A 13,837-nucleotide genomic window follows, 5' to 3' on the forward strand; every position below is an offset into this window, starting at 1 on the left:
GTAAGGCAGTATCGGTGTCTGTCAGTTGCAGATAAGGGAGAATTAAAAAAGGCAGCACTGCAGTCTGTCAACTAAAGAAAAGGAGATTTAAAGAGAGGTACATGATCTGGCTGGTGGATTCAAATGAAGCAGCATAAAGTGTTTGTCAGCAGCAGAATGTGGAGGTTTAGGTAAGGCAGCATGAGGTGCCTGTCAGCTGCAGAAAAGGGGAGATTTAATGAAAGGCACATACAATGTCTGGGAGCTGCTTAAAAGGGAGATTCAAAGCGCGGCAGCAACCATTGTCTGTCAGCTGCAGAAAAGGAGGATTCAAAGAAAGGCAGCAAGCAGTGTCTGTCAGCTGCAGAAAAGGAAGATTCGAAGAAAGGCAGCAAGCAGTGTCTGTCAGCTGCAGAAAAGGAAGATTCGAAGAAAGGCAGCAAGCAGTGTCTGTCAGCTGCAGAAAAGGAAGATTCAAAGAAAGGCAGCAAGCAGCGTCTGTCAGCTGCAGAAAAGGAAGATTCGAAGAAAGGCAGCAAGCAGTGTCTGTCAGCTGCAGAAAACGAAGATTCGAAGAAAGGCAGCAAGCAGCGTCTGTCAGCTGCAGAAAAGGAAGATTCGAAGAAAGGCAGCAATCAGTGTCTGTCAGCTGCAGAAAAGGAAGATTCGAAGAAAGGCAGCAAGCAGTGTCTGTCAGCTGCAGAAAAGGAAGATTCGAAGAAAGGCAGCAAGCAGCGTCTGTCAGCTGCAGAAAAGGAAGATTCAAAGAAAGGCAGCAAGCAGTGTCTGTCAGCTGCAGAAAAGGAAGATTCGAAGAAAGGCAGCAAGCAGTGTCTGTCAGCTGCAGAAAAGGAAGATTCGAAGAAAGGCAGCAAGCAGCGTCTGTCAGCTGCAGAAAGATTCGAAGAAAGGCAGCAAGCAGTGTCTGTCAGCTGCAGAAAAGGAAGATTCAAAGAAAGGCAGCAAGCAGTGTCTGTCAGCTGCAGAAAAGGAAGATTCGAAGAAAGGCAGCAAGCAGTGTCTGTCAGCTGCAGAAAAGGAAGATTCAAAGACAGGCAGCAAGCAGTGTCTGTCAGCTGCAGAAAAGGAAGATTCGAAGAAAGGCAGCAAGCAGTGTCTGTCAGCTGCAGAAAAGGAAGATTCGAAGAAAGGCAGCAAGCAGTGTCTGTCAGCTGCAGAAAAGGAAGATTCGAAGAAAGGCAGCAAGCAGTGTCTGTCAGCTGCAGAAAAGGAAGATTCGAAGAAAGGCAGCAAGCAGTGTCTGTCAGCTGCAGAAAAGGAAGATTCGAAGAAAGGCAGCAAGCAGTGTCTGTCAGCTGCAGAAAAGGAAGATTCGAAGAAAGGCAGCAAGCAGTGTCTGTCAGCTGCAGAAAAGGAAGATTCAAAGAAAGGCAGCAAGCAGTGTCTGTCAGCTGCAGAAAGATTCAAAGAAAGGCAGCAAGCAGTGTCTGTCAGCTGCAGAAAAGGAAGATTCGAAGAAAGGCAGCAAGCAGTGTCTGTCAGCTGCAGAAAGAGTCGAAGAAAGTCAGCAAGCAGTGTCTGTCAGCTGCAGAAAAGGAAGATTCGAAGAAAGGCAGCAAGCAGTGTCTGTCAGCTGCAGAAAAGGAAGATTCGAAGAAAGGCAGCAAGCAGCGTCTGTCAGCTTCAGAAAAGGAAGATTTAAGGTAAGGCAGCAAGCAGTGTCTGTCAGCTGCAGAAAAGGAAGATTCGAAGAAAGGCAGCAAGCAGTGTCTGTCAGCTGCAGAAAAGGAAGATTCGAAGAAAGGCAGCAAGCAGTGTCTGTCAGCTGCAGAAAGATTCGAAGAAAGGCAGCAAGCAGTGTCTGTCAGCTGCAGAAAAGGAAGATTCGAAGAAAGGCAGCAAGCAGCGTCTGTCAGCTTCAGAAAAGGAAGATTTAAGGTAAGGCAGCAAGCAGCGTCTGTCAGCTGCAGAAAAGGAAGATTCAAAGCGCGGCAGCAAGCAGCGTCTGTCAGCTTCAGAAAAGGAAGATTCAAAGAAAGGCAGCAAGCAGTGTCTGTCAGCTGCAGAAAAGGAAGATTCGAAGAAAGGCAGCAAGCAGTGTCTGTCAGCTGCAGAAAAGGAAGATTCGAAGAAAGGCAGCAAGCAGTGTCTGTCAGCTGCAGAAAAGGAAGATTCGAAGAAAGGCAGCAAGCAGTGTCTGTCAGCTGCAGAAAAGGAAGATTCAAAGAAAGGCAGCAAGCAGTGTCTGTCAGCTGCAGAAAGATTCAAAGAAAGGCAGCAAGCAGTGTCTGTCAGCTGCAGAAAGATTCGAAGAAAGGCAGCAAGCAGTGTCTGTCAGCTGCAGAAAAGGAAGATTCGAAGAAAGGCAGCAAGCAGCGTCTGTCAGCTTCAGAAAAGGAAGATTTAAGGTAAGGCAGCAAGCAGCGTCTGTCAGCTGCAGAAAAGGAAGATTCAAAGCGCGGCAGCAAGCAGCGTCTGTCAGCTTCAGAAAAGGAAGATTCAAAGAAAGGCAGCAAGCAGTGTCTGTCAGCTTCAGAAAAGGAAGATTCAAAGACAGGCAGCAAGCAGTGTCTGTCAGCTGCAGAAAAGGAAGATTCAAAGAAAGGCAGCAAGCAGTGTCTGTCAGCTGCAGAAAGATTCGAAGAAAGGCAGCAAGCAGTGTCTGTCAGCTGCAGAAAAGGAAGATTCGAAGAAAGGCAGCAAGCAGTGTCTGTCAGCTGGAGAAAAGGAAGATTCAAAGAAAGGCAGCAAGCAGTGTCTGTCAGCTGCAGAAAAGGAAGATTCAAAGACAGGCAGCAAGCAGTGTCTGTCAGCTGCAGAAAAGGAAGATTCGAAGAAAGGGAGCAAGCAGCGTCTGTCAGCTTCAGAAAAGGAAGATTCGAAGAAAGGCAGCAAGCAGCGTCTGTCAGCTTCAGAAAAGGAAGATTTAAGGTAAGGCAGCAAGCAGTGTCTGTCAGCTGCAGAAAAGGAAGATTCAAAGAAAGGCAGCAAGCAGCGTCTGTCAGCTGCAGAAAAGGAAGATTCAAAGCGCGGCAGCAAGCAGCGTCTGTCAGCTTCAGAAAAGGAAGATTCGAAGAAAGGCAGCAAGCAGCGTCTGTCAGCTGCAGAAAGAGTCGAAGAAAGGCAGCAAGCAGTGTCTGTCAGCTGCAGAAAAGGAAGATTCGAAGAAAGGCAGCAAGCAGTGTCTGTCAGCTGCAGAAAAAAAAGATTCGAAGAAAGGCAGCAAGCAGCGTCTGTCAGCTTCAGAAAAGGAAGATTCGAAGAAAGGCAGCAAGCAGCGTCTGTCAGCTGCAGAAAAGGAAGATTCGAAGAAAGGCAGCAAGCAGTGTCTGTCAGCTGCAGAAAAGGAAGATTCGAAGAAAGGCAGCAAGCAGTGTCTGTCAGCTGCAGAAAAGGAAGATTCGAAGAAAGGCAGCAAGCAGCGTATGTCAGCTGCAGAAAAGGGAGATTTAAGGTAAGGCAGTAAGCAGTGCCCGTCAGCTGCAGTATGTGGAGACTTAAGGTAAGGCAGTATCAGTGTCTGTCAGTTGCAGATAAGGGAGATTTAAAAAGTCTGTCAACTGCAGAAAGGGGGATTTAAAGAGAGGTACATGCAATGTCTGGCAGCTGCAGACAATTGAGATTTCAAATAAAGCAGCATAAAGTGTTTGTCAGCAGCAGAATGTGGAGATGTTAGGTAAGGCAGCATGAGGTGCCTGTCAGCTGCAGAAAAGGGAGATTCAAAGTGCGACAGCAGCCATTGTCTGTCAGCTGCAGAAAAGGAAGATTCAAAGAAGCTTCAGAAAAGGAAGATTTTAAATAATATAGCATGCAGTGCCTGCCACCTGCAAAAAGAGGAGATTTAAAGCTAAGCAGCATGCAATGTCTGTCAGCTGCAAAAAAAGAGAGATTTAAAATTAGGCAACTGCTAGCATCTGTCAGGTGCGTAAAGGAAAGATTTTTTTTAAATCAGGCCGCATGCAGTGTGGCAGCTGCAGCAAAATTGGAAAATGTAGATGAAATGTATATAATGCAGAGATCGTGAGATTTATAATTAGGTATGGAGGTGTGCCAGATAGAAAGGGGAGGTATACAATGTGAGCTGGTTAGTGTATGTAGCTGTTCTGAATGTGGAGGGAAGCAGCATGTGCCATGTTACGAAAGAGGAGATTGAAGAGGCGTGGTATGTGGAGTCTCTCTGGGAGAGTATTGTTACAGGTTTTATGAAAGGGACATAGCAGCGCGCGGCCGCAGGAACCCGGAGCTTCGAAGGGGGCACGAGGTGTGGAGATGCACAAAAAGGAGAATTAAACATAGGGAGCAGCAGACCCCATCAGTTGTTGAAAAAGAGAGATTTCCTGTGGAATGCAGAGCTAGGGTGGGCTGCTGGTATCAGAGATGGGGGCGGGGAGGGTCAACGCCTGTGAGTTTCACTGCAGACAAAAGGGTATTTACAAATAAGGCTCCGGGTTATTTGGTATTTCATTGTGGTCCTTATACAGCCAGAATTACGTGCTTATCATCAGCAGGATTCATTTCCAATCATTCAAATTTCAATCTGGGAATATATAAATGAATAAATATAATGTTTTTTGTTTATTTATATGCGCGCGAGGATCCCTGAGGGGTTTCTGGTCTGCGCTACCAATTCATAAACAACTATGTTTTTTTCATAGCACTCGTGTTAAACACACCGTATAATAACTGTTACAGTAACTAAACCTACAGGTGTCCAAGCACTGCAAACGTTAGGATTGAGGGGGATGGCTAAGAGCTCCTGCACAGGAGTGTGAGCTGCCTCCTGCTGCGGAGACCCGGCTTCTGGTCTGAGATAAAAACGGGTCTGAGAAGGCAACCAAGTCATTCGTTGCAAACTGCTGATCCGCCCCACCCGTGAAGGCAAACGGGAAAAAAAACTCATTAACCTGACGCTCATTTACAAATGTCAAACCGGAGCAGCATTCATATCCAATGGAGCTGAAGGGTGCTGTAAGGGCTCCTCGTTCGGTGGAACTAGAGGGTGCTGTAGGGGTCCTTGTCTGCAGTAGCTAAAGGGTGCTGTATGGGCTCCTTGTCTGGTGGAACTAAATGGTGCCGTAGAGCTCCTTGTCCAGTGGAGCTGAAGGGTGCTGTATGGGCTCCTTGTCTGGTGGAGCTGAAGGGTGCTGTATGGGCTCCTTGTCTGGTGGAGCTGAAGGGTACTGTACGGACTCCTTGTCTGGTGGAGCTGAAGGGTACTGTACGGACTCCTTGTCTGGTGGAGCTGAAGGGTGCTGTATGGCCTCCTTGTCCGATGGAGCTGAAGGGTGCTGTATGGCCTCCTTGTCCGATGGAGCTGAAGGGTGCTGTACGGGCTCCTTGTCCAGTGCAGCTGAAGGGTGCTGTGAGGGCTGCTAGTCCAGTACAGCTGAAGCATGCTGTATGGACCCCTCGTCCGGTGGAGCTGAGGGGTGCTGTATGGGCTCCTTGTCTGGTGACGCTAAAGGGTGCTGTATGGGCTCCTTGTCCAGTGGAGCTGAAGGGTGCTGTATGGGCTCCTCGTCCAGAGGAGCTGAAGGCTGCTGTATGGGCTCCTTGTCTGGTGGAGCTGAAGGGTGCTGAAGGGTGCTGTATGGGCTCCTTGTCTGGTGGAGCTGAAGGGTGCTGTATGGGCTCCTTGTCTGGTAACGCTAAAGGGTGCTGTATGGGCTCCTTGTTCGATGGAGCTGAAGAGTGCTGTATGGGCTCCTTGTTCAGTGGAGCTGAAGGGTGCTGTACGGGCTCCTTGTCCAGTACAGCTGAAGCGTGCTGTATGGACACCTCGTCCTGTGGAGCTGAGGGGTGCTGTATGGGCTCCATATTCAGTGGAGCTGAAGGGTGCCATATGAGCTCCTTGTTCAGTGGAGCTGAAGGGTGCTGTGTGGGCTGCTTTTCCAGTAGAGCTGAAGGGTGCTATGTGGGCTCCTCGTCCAGTGGAGCTGAAGGGTGCTCTGTGGGTTCCTCGTGCGGTGGAGCTGAAGAGTGCTGTGTTGGCTCCTCGTCCTGTGGAGCTGAAGAGTGCCTTATGGGTTCCTTGTGAGGTGGAGCTGAAGGGTGCTGTATGGGCTCCTCGTTCAGTGGAGCTGAAGGGTGCCATATGGTCCCTCCTTGTTCAGTGGAGCTGAAGGCTGTCGTATGGGCTCCTTGTCCACTGGAGCTGAAGGGTGCTGTATGGGCTCCTTGTCCAGTGGCGCTGAAGGGTGCTGTACCGGCTCCTCGTCCAGTGGAGCTGAAGGGTGCTGTATGGGTTACTTGTCCAGTGGTGCTGAAGTGTGCTGTGTGGGCTCCTCGTCCGGTGGAGCTGAAGAGTGCTGTGTGGGCTCCTCGTCCGGTGGAGCTGAAGGGTGCTGTGTGGGCTCCTTGTCCGGTGGAGCTAAAGGGTGCCTATGGGCTCCTTGTCTGGTGTAGCTAAAGGGTGCTGTAAGGACTCATTCTTCAGTGGAGCTGAAGGGTGCTGTATGGGCTCCTTGTCTGTCGGAGCTGAAGGGCGCTGTATGGGCTCCTTGTCCAGTGGAGCAGAAGGGTGCTGCGTGGGCACCTGGTATGGTGTAGCTAAAGGGTGCCTTATGGGCTCCCCATCCAGTGGAGCTGAAGGGTGCTGCATGGGCTCCTTGTCTGGTGGAAGTGAAGGGTGCTATATGGGCTCCTTGTCTGGGGGAGCTTAAGGGTGCTGTATGGGCTCCTAGTCCAGTGGAACTGAAGGATGGTGTATGGGCTCCTCGTCCAGTGGAGCTGAAGGATGCTGTATGGGCTTCTTCTCTGGTGGAGCTGAAGGGTGCTGCATAGGCTACTTGTTTGGTGCAGCTAAAGTGTGCTGTATGTGCACCTTGTCCGGTGGAGCTAAAGGGTGCTGTATGGGCTCCTTGTTCAGGGGTACTGAGGGGTGCTGTATGGGCTCCTTGCTCAGTGGAGCTGAAGAGTGCTGTACGGGCTCCTTGTTCAGAGGAGCTGAAGTGTGCTTTATAGGATCCTTGTCCAGTGAAGCTGAAGGGTGCTGTATGGGCTCCTTTTTCAGTGGAGCTGAAAGGTGTCATATGGTCCCTCCTTGTTCAGTGGAGCTGAAGGCTGCCATATGGACTCCTTGTCCACTGGAGCTGAACGGTGCTGTATGGGCTGCTTGTCCAGTAGAGCTGAAGGGTGCTGTGTGGGCTCCTCATCCAGTAGAGCTGAAGGATGCTGTGTGAGATCCTCGTCCGGTGGAGCTGAAGGGGGCTGTGTTGGCTTCCCGTCCTGTGGAGCTGAAGGGCGCCCTATGGGTTCCTTGTGAGGTGGAGCTGAAGGGTGCTGTATGGGCTCCTCGTTCAATGGAGCTGAAGGGTGCCATATGGTCCCTCCTTGTTCAGTGGAGCTGACGGGTGCTGTATGAGCTCCTTGTCCAGTGGCGCTAAAGGGTGCTGTATGGGCTCCTCGTCCAGTGGAGCTGAAGGGTGCTGTATAGGCTACTTGTCCAGTGGTGCTGAAGGGTGCTGTGTGGGCTCCTCGTCCGGTGGAGCTGAAGAGCGCAGTGTGGGCTCCTCGTCCGGTGGAGCTGAAGGGTGCTGTGTGGGCTCCTTGTCCGGTGGAACTAAAGGGTGCCATATGGGCTTCTTGTCCGGTGGAGCTAAAGGGTGCTGTATGGGCTCCTTTTTCAAGGGTACTGAAGGGTGCTGTATGGGCTCCTTGCTCAGTGGAGCTGAAGAGTGCTGTACGGGCTCCTTGTTCAGAGGAGCTGAAGTGTGCTGTATGGGCTCCTTGTCCAGTGGAGCCGAAGGGTGCTGTGTGCGCTGCTTGTCCAGTAGAGCTGAAGGATGATGTATGGGCGCCTCGTTCAGTGGAGATAAAGGGTGCAGCGTGGGCTCCTTATCCAGTAAAGCTGAAGGATGCCATATGGGTTCCTCGTCCAGTGGAGCTGAAGGGTGCCGTATGGGCTCCTCATCCAGTGGTGCTGAAGGGTGCTGTTTGGGCTCCTCGTCCAGTGGAGCTGAAGGGTGCTGTGTGGGCTCCTCGTCCGGTGAAGTTGAAGGGTGCCGTGTGGGCACCTTGTCTGGTGTTGCTAAAGGGTGCTGTAAGGGCTCATTCTTCAGTGGAGCTGAAGAGTGCTATATGATCTCCTTGTCTGGTGGAGCTGAAGGGTGCTGTATGGGCTCCTCGTCCACTGTAGCTGAAGGGTGCTGCATGGGCTTCTTGGCCGGTGGAGCTGAAGGGTGCCGTATAGCTCCTTCTCTGGTGCAGCTAAAGGGTGATGTAAGGGCTCCTTGTTTGGTGGAGCTGAAGGGTGTTCTATGGGCTATACTTGTCCAGTGGTGCTGAAGGGTGCTGTGTGGGCTCCTCGTACGGTGGAGCTGAAGGGTGCTATGTGAGCTCCTCGTCCAGTGGAGCTGTAGGGTGCGCGTGGCTTCTCGTCCGGTGGAGCTTAAGGGTGGTGTGTGGTCTCCTTGCCCAGTGGAGCTGGAGGGTGCTGCGTGGGCTCCTCATCCGGTGGAGCTTAAGGGTGTTGTGTGGGCTCCTTGTTCGGTGGATTTGAAGGGAGCTGTATGGGCTCCTCTTCTGGTGGCACTGATGGGTGATGTATGGGCTCTTTGTCCGGTGGAGCTGAAGGGTGCTGTTTGTGCTCCTTGTTCGGTAGAGCTGAAGGGTGCTGTGTAGGCTCCTTGTTCAGTGGAGCTCATGTGTGCTGTGTGGGCTTCTTGTTCAGTGGAGCTCATGTGTGCTGTATGGGCTCCTTTTCCAGTAGAGCTGAAGGGTGCTGTGTGGGCAGGACATCGGAACAGTTAGAGACCATGACACGTCCATTTTCTTTTACTCTTCTGATGTTGACAGTCTACACACCCGTTGGCGTAGAAGCTTAGTGGAACAAAGCCTAGCCTGCGTACTGCTTATTTGTGTAAGTAAATACAGACTAGAAAAGTGATTTTCTGCCCTGATTTATGTGTAAAGATCAGTAAAAAAGGAAAAGTGAGAGCCTTCATTACAAAGAAAAGTGATGCAGGGTCATTTGGATGGAGGCACAGCAGCAGTGTGAACTGTTGCCCACTTGGAAGGAGTATAAGAGTGTGAGTGATGAGTGTCTCTCAGCCAGAGAGGGGGCTAGAATCAGAAGGTATTTAGCATCTCTGATGGAGGTGCAGTCAGAATTGAAAGTGCTATGTATACTTTCCCCTGGTGGAGGAGTTAAAATAAAGGTGGGGTCAAAATGGGAAGTGATGTGTAGCCCCTCAAATGGAATTGAAGACAGCAGAAGAAAGTAATGTACAGTTCTCCAATGGAGGTGGACTCAGAATGGGACGGGATTTACAGTTTCTCCAATAGAGCTGGTGTCAGAATGGAATGGGATCTATAGGTTCTCCGATGGAGGTGAAGTCACAATGGGACGGGATCTCTAGTCTCTCCAAAGGGGGTGGATTCAGAATTGAACAGGATCAATAGTCTCTATAATGGAAGAGGAGTCAAAATGGGAAGTGATCTATAGTCTATCCAATGGAGGTGGAGTCAGAATGGGAAGTGATCTATAGTCTCTCCAATGGAGGTGGAGTCAGAATGAGGAGTGATCTATAGTCTATCCAATGGAGGTGGTCAGAATGGGAAGTGATCTATAGTCTCTCCAATGGAGGTGGAGTCAGAATGGGGAGTGATCTATATAGTTTCTCCAATGGAGGTGGAGTCAGAATGGGGCGGGATATCTAGTCTCTCCAATGGCGATGGAGTCAGAATGGGAAGTGATGCCTTTTCCTTACCATGGAGGTGGTGGTAGAATGAAGAAGTAATGTACAGCTCTACAACGGAGATAGCGTTATAATAGAAAGAGATGTGCACGTCTCTCCACTGGAAGCAAAAATAGAATAGGAAGTGATGCATTGTCCCTCCAATACAGGATTAGTCAGAATGGGAAGTGATCTATAGTCTGTCCAATGGAGGAGGAGTCAGGATAGGAAGAGATGCCTAGTTCCCACCATGGGGGAGGAGTTAGAATGAGGAAGTAAGGTGCAGTCTCTCCAATGGAGATGGAGTTAGACTGAGGAAGTAGGGTACAGTCTCTCCAATGGAGGTGGAGTTAGAATGAGGAAGTGATATATAGTCAGTCCCCTAGAGGAGTAGTCAGAATGAGAGGTGATCAAGCTTTATGTATGAAAAAAAGGGAGGTATTTCAAAAATTACCAATGTGTGATAAAGAATAATAAATGTTTTTTTACCTTTTTCTGCTCTGCCTCCCAAGAGAAACTTATCCTAATCATCCTGCAGGGCCTTGTCATTGGTTTCCTTATAGTTTAACAATCCTTTAGAATTACAATACCCTCTTTGTGTCAGCTCAGTTAAGTTGGGTAGATATTTGTTTTATGATGCACAGGAACATGAAGTGTTCTTTGTCCTATATTGTTCAGTTGCCATTCAGGGAGCAGTATTCCTCTCTTTGTTAACCTCTGCCAGCCTTGACAAAGTGTCTGTGGCTGCGAAACATGTGTTCACTGCTTTTTCATCACAGTATGATTGTTATTTAATATAGACTCATGAAGCCTGTATAAAGTGACATTTCAAAGTGGTTCTGTCCTCATGATATGCCTTCAAATGAAGAGAACATTATACACATTTTTAGGGGGATTTTATTTATGAAAACATTGACAGAATACAAGTAAAAAGACAATTTATATATTAAAGACCCCTATTATAAATGTCTGAGGTGCCTCCAAACCCCTTTCTTCTTTCATAATCACTGGAGACAGCAATATGCAAATGGTGTTATGTGAGTCCACTTTATTGCCGGACATTTGCTGGACACCCCTATCCCACTTTTCAATTCATATTATATTGAGGTTTAGTGTATATCTGCTAAATGAATGCCCCCTCTGAAAAGCATTTGTGTGTGTGCGTAAAGGTGCGTTCAAGAAAGTATAAGGGTGTATGCGCGTGTAAGGGAGGAAATGTGCATATGTGTCAATCAGTTAAAAAGATGGAAAGCTGGTATATACTTTCTTATGCCCTCGCTTTCGGGTCTCAACAATACTTACATGGTTATGTGAACTGCCCTTATGGGCAAAAACTGAAAAAACTCCACTGACTATGAACTGTTCAAGGGAAGAAAAGGACAGTTAGTAATCAGTCATAATGAACAAGTACTGATGACTGTGGCATTTCTGCCCACCCCACTCCATGCCGCTTAGCTAACTTTGAGCCGCATGTACAAAGCACCCATCCGCCTCTCATAGCACAAGGATATATTTTAAAAGAACATAACACCTTACATGACAGCCTGGGAGTTTCCAGACTGAGGTGAGACAAATACCACATTTCTGGACAAGGGAGATAACTTTTTCACCACTGACAGTATGCGCAGCACGCAATGCAGTCGACTTTTCTGAAATGGTAGCAACAGAGACATGCAGAATAGCGTGCCCCCATCCTTTCGATGAAATTCAACTTAAATATTTGGATCATCATATAAGTATTCTACCAAATAATACACAAAATACATTGAAACAGTCATTGAAACATTCATAGTCGCTAGCTAAATAAAAAAACAACAATAAACGAATCTGCACCATAACCTCGCGAGTATAATAAACAAATACCATCTTAAGGTCAGGTCATAATGAAATCCTACCTAGAAAACAGACCAAGCTAGACCAAGCTAGAAGAACAAGTTACTTACCTTCGGTAACAATGAATCTGTAAGAGACATAGGTTAGTTTTAGATTTCTTCCCTTTGGAATTTCCCCCAGGCATCAGACTGGATCCGCAGAATTTTCTCTTAGCAGTAGCCCTGCGCGTCGATGGGTGGCGTTGGTCAACTCCACGTCCGTCTTTGGCGCCGGGGTCGTTGGTATGATGTTGCGGTGTCTACTTAGATGCTGCCCCTGCGCACTGACGTCAGTTCTAACATGACTTTCCACACCAGAAGCGCAGAGCCATGAAAGACACTGACCACTGGTGCACAACAACTAGGGCCCTGCAAGGGAGTCGCTATCCCTAGAAGTCAGTTCTCAGAGCGGGGAGGTTTGGCGGGTCGGTAAGGAATATATAACTAACCTATGTCTCTTACAGATACATCATTACCAAAGGTAAGTAACTTGTTCATCTGAAAGAGACAGTCAGTTATAGAATCCATACCTTTAGAATAGATACCCCAGCAATACCAACCCGGGAGGAGGGTCTGCACACAAAGTTCACACCAGAAAGTCCTGGAGGGCAGAACGGGCAAAACAGCCATCCCTCCGGACTTGGATGTCCAGGCAGTAATGTCTGGTGAACGTGTGCAAGGATGCCCACGTGGCCGCTTGGCAGATGTCAAGAAGTGGGGCTCCACATGTCAAAGCAGTGGTTGCTACAGTAGCCGTAGCGGAGTGAGCAAGCAGCCCCACTCGAGGTTCCTTTTTCGCTAAGGCGTAACAAATTTTAATACAAAGGACAACCCATTGACAGATGGTACGCTTTTGAACGGCTTGGCCTTTCTTGGCACCGACATAGTCTATGAAGAGGTGATCATCCACCCGAAAATCTTTTGTGCGGTCAAGATAGAAGGACAGAGCACATTTTGGGTCCAGACGGAGAGTCTCTCCTTCTCTTTGGAAGGGTGCGGAGTAGAGAAGAAGGTAGGCAAATTGATGGTTTGTCCTATGTGAAAAGGTGTAACCACTTTAGGAAGGAATGAGGGCCTCGTCCGAAGCGCCACGTTGTCTGTATGCGCAGAGGTGATGGCAACAAGGAAGGCAGTTTTCAGGGTTAGGAGCCTGAGAGGACAGCTGTGAAGAGGCTCAAAGGGAGCACACATAAGAAAAGTTAAAACAAGGTTCAAGTCCCACTGGGGCATTATGAAAGGAGATGGTGGAAAGAGATGAATAATGCCCTTAAAGAATCTTTGTACCATACGGCACTTGAATAAAGAAGGCTGATCTGGTAGCCGAACGGAAAGCAGGAATAGCAGCAAGATAGCCTTTAAGAGTGTCCATGGCAGAGACCTGCTGGGCCAAAGAAAGTATATACAAGAGAACTCCCGAAAGAGGGGCAGAAAGGGGATCCACAGCCTTTGCTGGGCACCATGCCACAAACTTGTTCCATCTACAGGTGTATACTGTTTTCGTCAAGGGATGCCTGGCTGCCAAGATGACATTATATGTCTGTGGGCTGGCAAGATGGGGATGTGGAAATAGGCGCCCCGCATTTCCAATTCCACCATCCAGTCTCTGAGATCGAGGGCAGAGAGGACCTGAGCCATTGTGAGCATTTTAAACTTCAGGAGGAAGCAGTTAAGGGCCCATAGGTCTAAAATAGGATGCAGGTCTTTGTACTTCTTGGGCACCAGAAAGTAGCGGGAGTAGCAACCACTACCTACTTCTGGCGCAGATACCCTCTCGAGATCTCCTTTGGGCCAGAGAGCTGAAACTTCCTGGCGGAGAAGCGCCAAATGATCCTCCGACATGACAGTCAGTGGCATGGTGGAAGGGGTAGTCTATAAGGGGAGGGTGTAGCCTATTTGGACTATTTGCAAAACCCACAGGTCTGATGTGATGGAGTGCTAGTCGGGGAGGTGTGGCGAATCCTGCCGCCCACTGGCTGTTGATGGGCCTGAAATGTCAGACTAGGAGGGTTTGGAGGCTACGGTGGGAGAGACATGGTGGACTGGCCCGCCCGCTGGTTCCCAGACAACGAGGGGTCACTGGGTCCCATGTCGACGGCCACGCAGAGGATGGGCAGCTTGCATCTCTCCCATCTGCCTGGGATAGAATGGCCAGGGCCTCCTACGGGCACTGAGGCAGCACCGGCGCGACTGTATCCTAGATGGTATGGGAGTATTGGCCCAAGAGGCAAGCGGTATTCACACAACAGTGCCAAGCTAGAGGAAGAGAACATACGCTTCCCAAGGTGATCCAGCTTCTTGGATTCCCTATCTGGGGGAGCAAAAGGGAATGCACCTTTTGAAGAAGAGGCT

The 13,837-nt window shown here is 49.1% G+C and overlaps 1 protein-coding gene across 3 annotated transcripts in view; it reads right to left on the reverse strand.

The window, feature by feature from the left end:
• The window catches only part of LOC146839628 (membrane-spanning 4-domains subfamily A member 15-like), a 111,634-nt gene that overhangs the window by 36,962 nt on the left and 60,835 nt on the right, over positions 1-13,837 (reverse strand). For 2 of the 3 annotated variants that reach the window (XM_085651713.1, XM_085651715.1), the window contains exon 4: positions 10,920-10,976. The exons of the other annotated variant lie outside the window; for it this stretch is intronic. In XM_085651713.1, the coding sequence (XP_085507839.1) occupies positions 10,920-10,976 (57 nt within the window). The remainder of the gene's footprint in view (positions 1-10,919; positions 10,977-13,837) is intronic. 3 annotated transcript variants of the gene reach the window in all.

Source organism: Triturus cristatus, chromosome 4_1, assembly GCF_964204655.1.
Source record: "Triturus cristatus chromosome 4_1, aTriCri1.1, whole genome shotgun sequence".
Classification (NCBI taxonomy): Eukaryota; Metazoa; Chordata; class Amphibia; order Caudata; family Salamandridae; genus Triturus; species Triturus cristatus.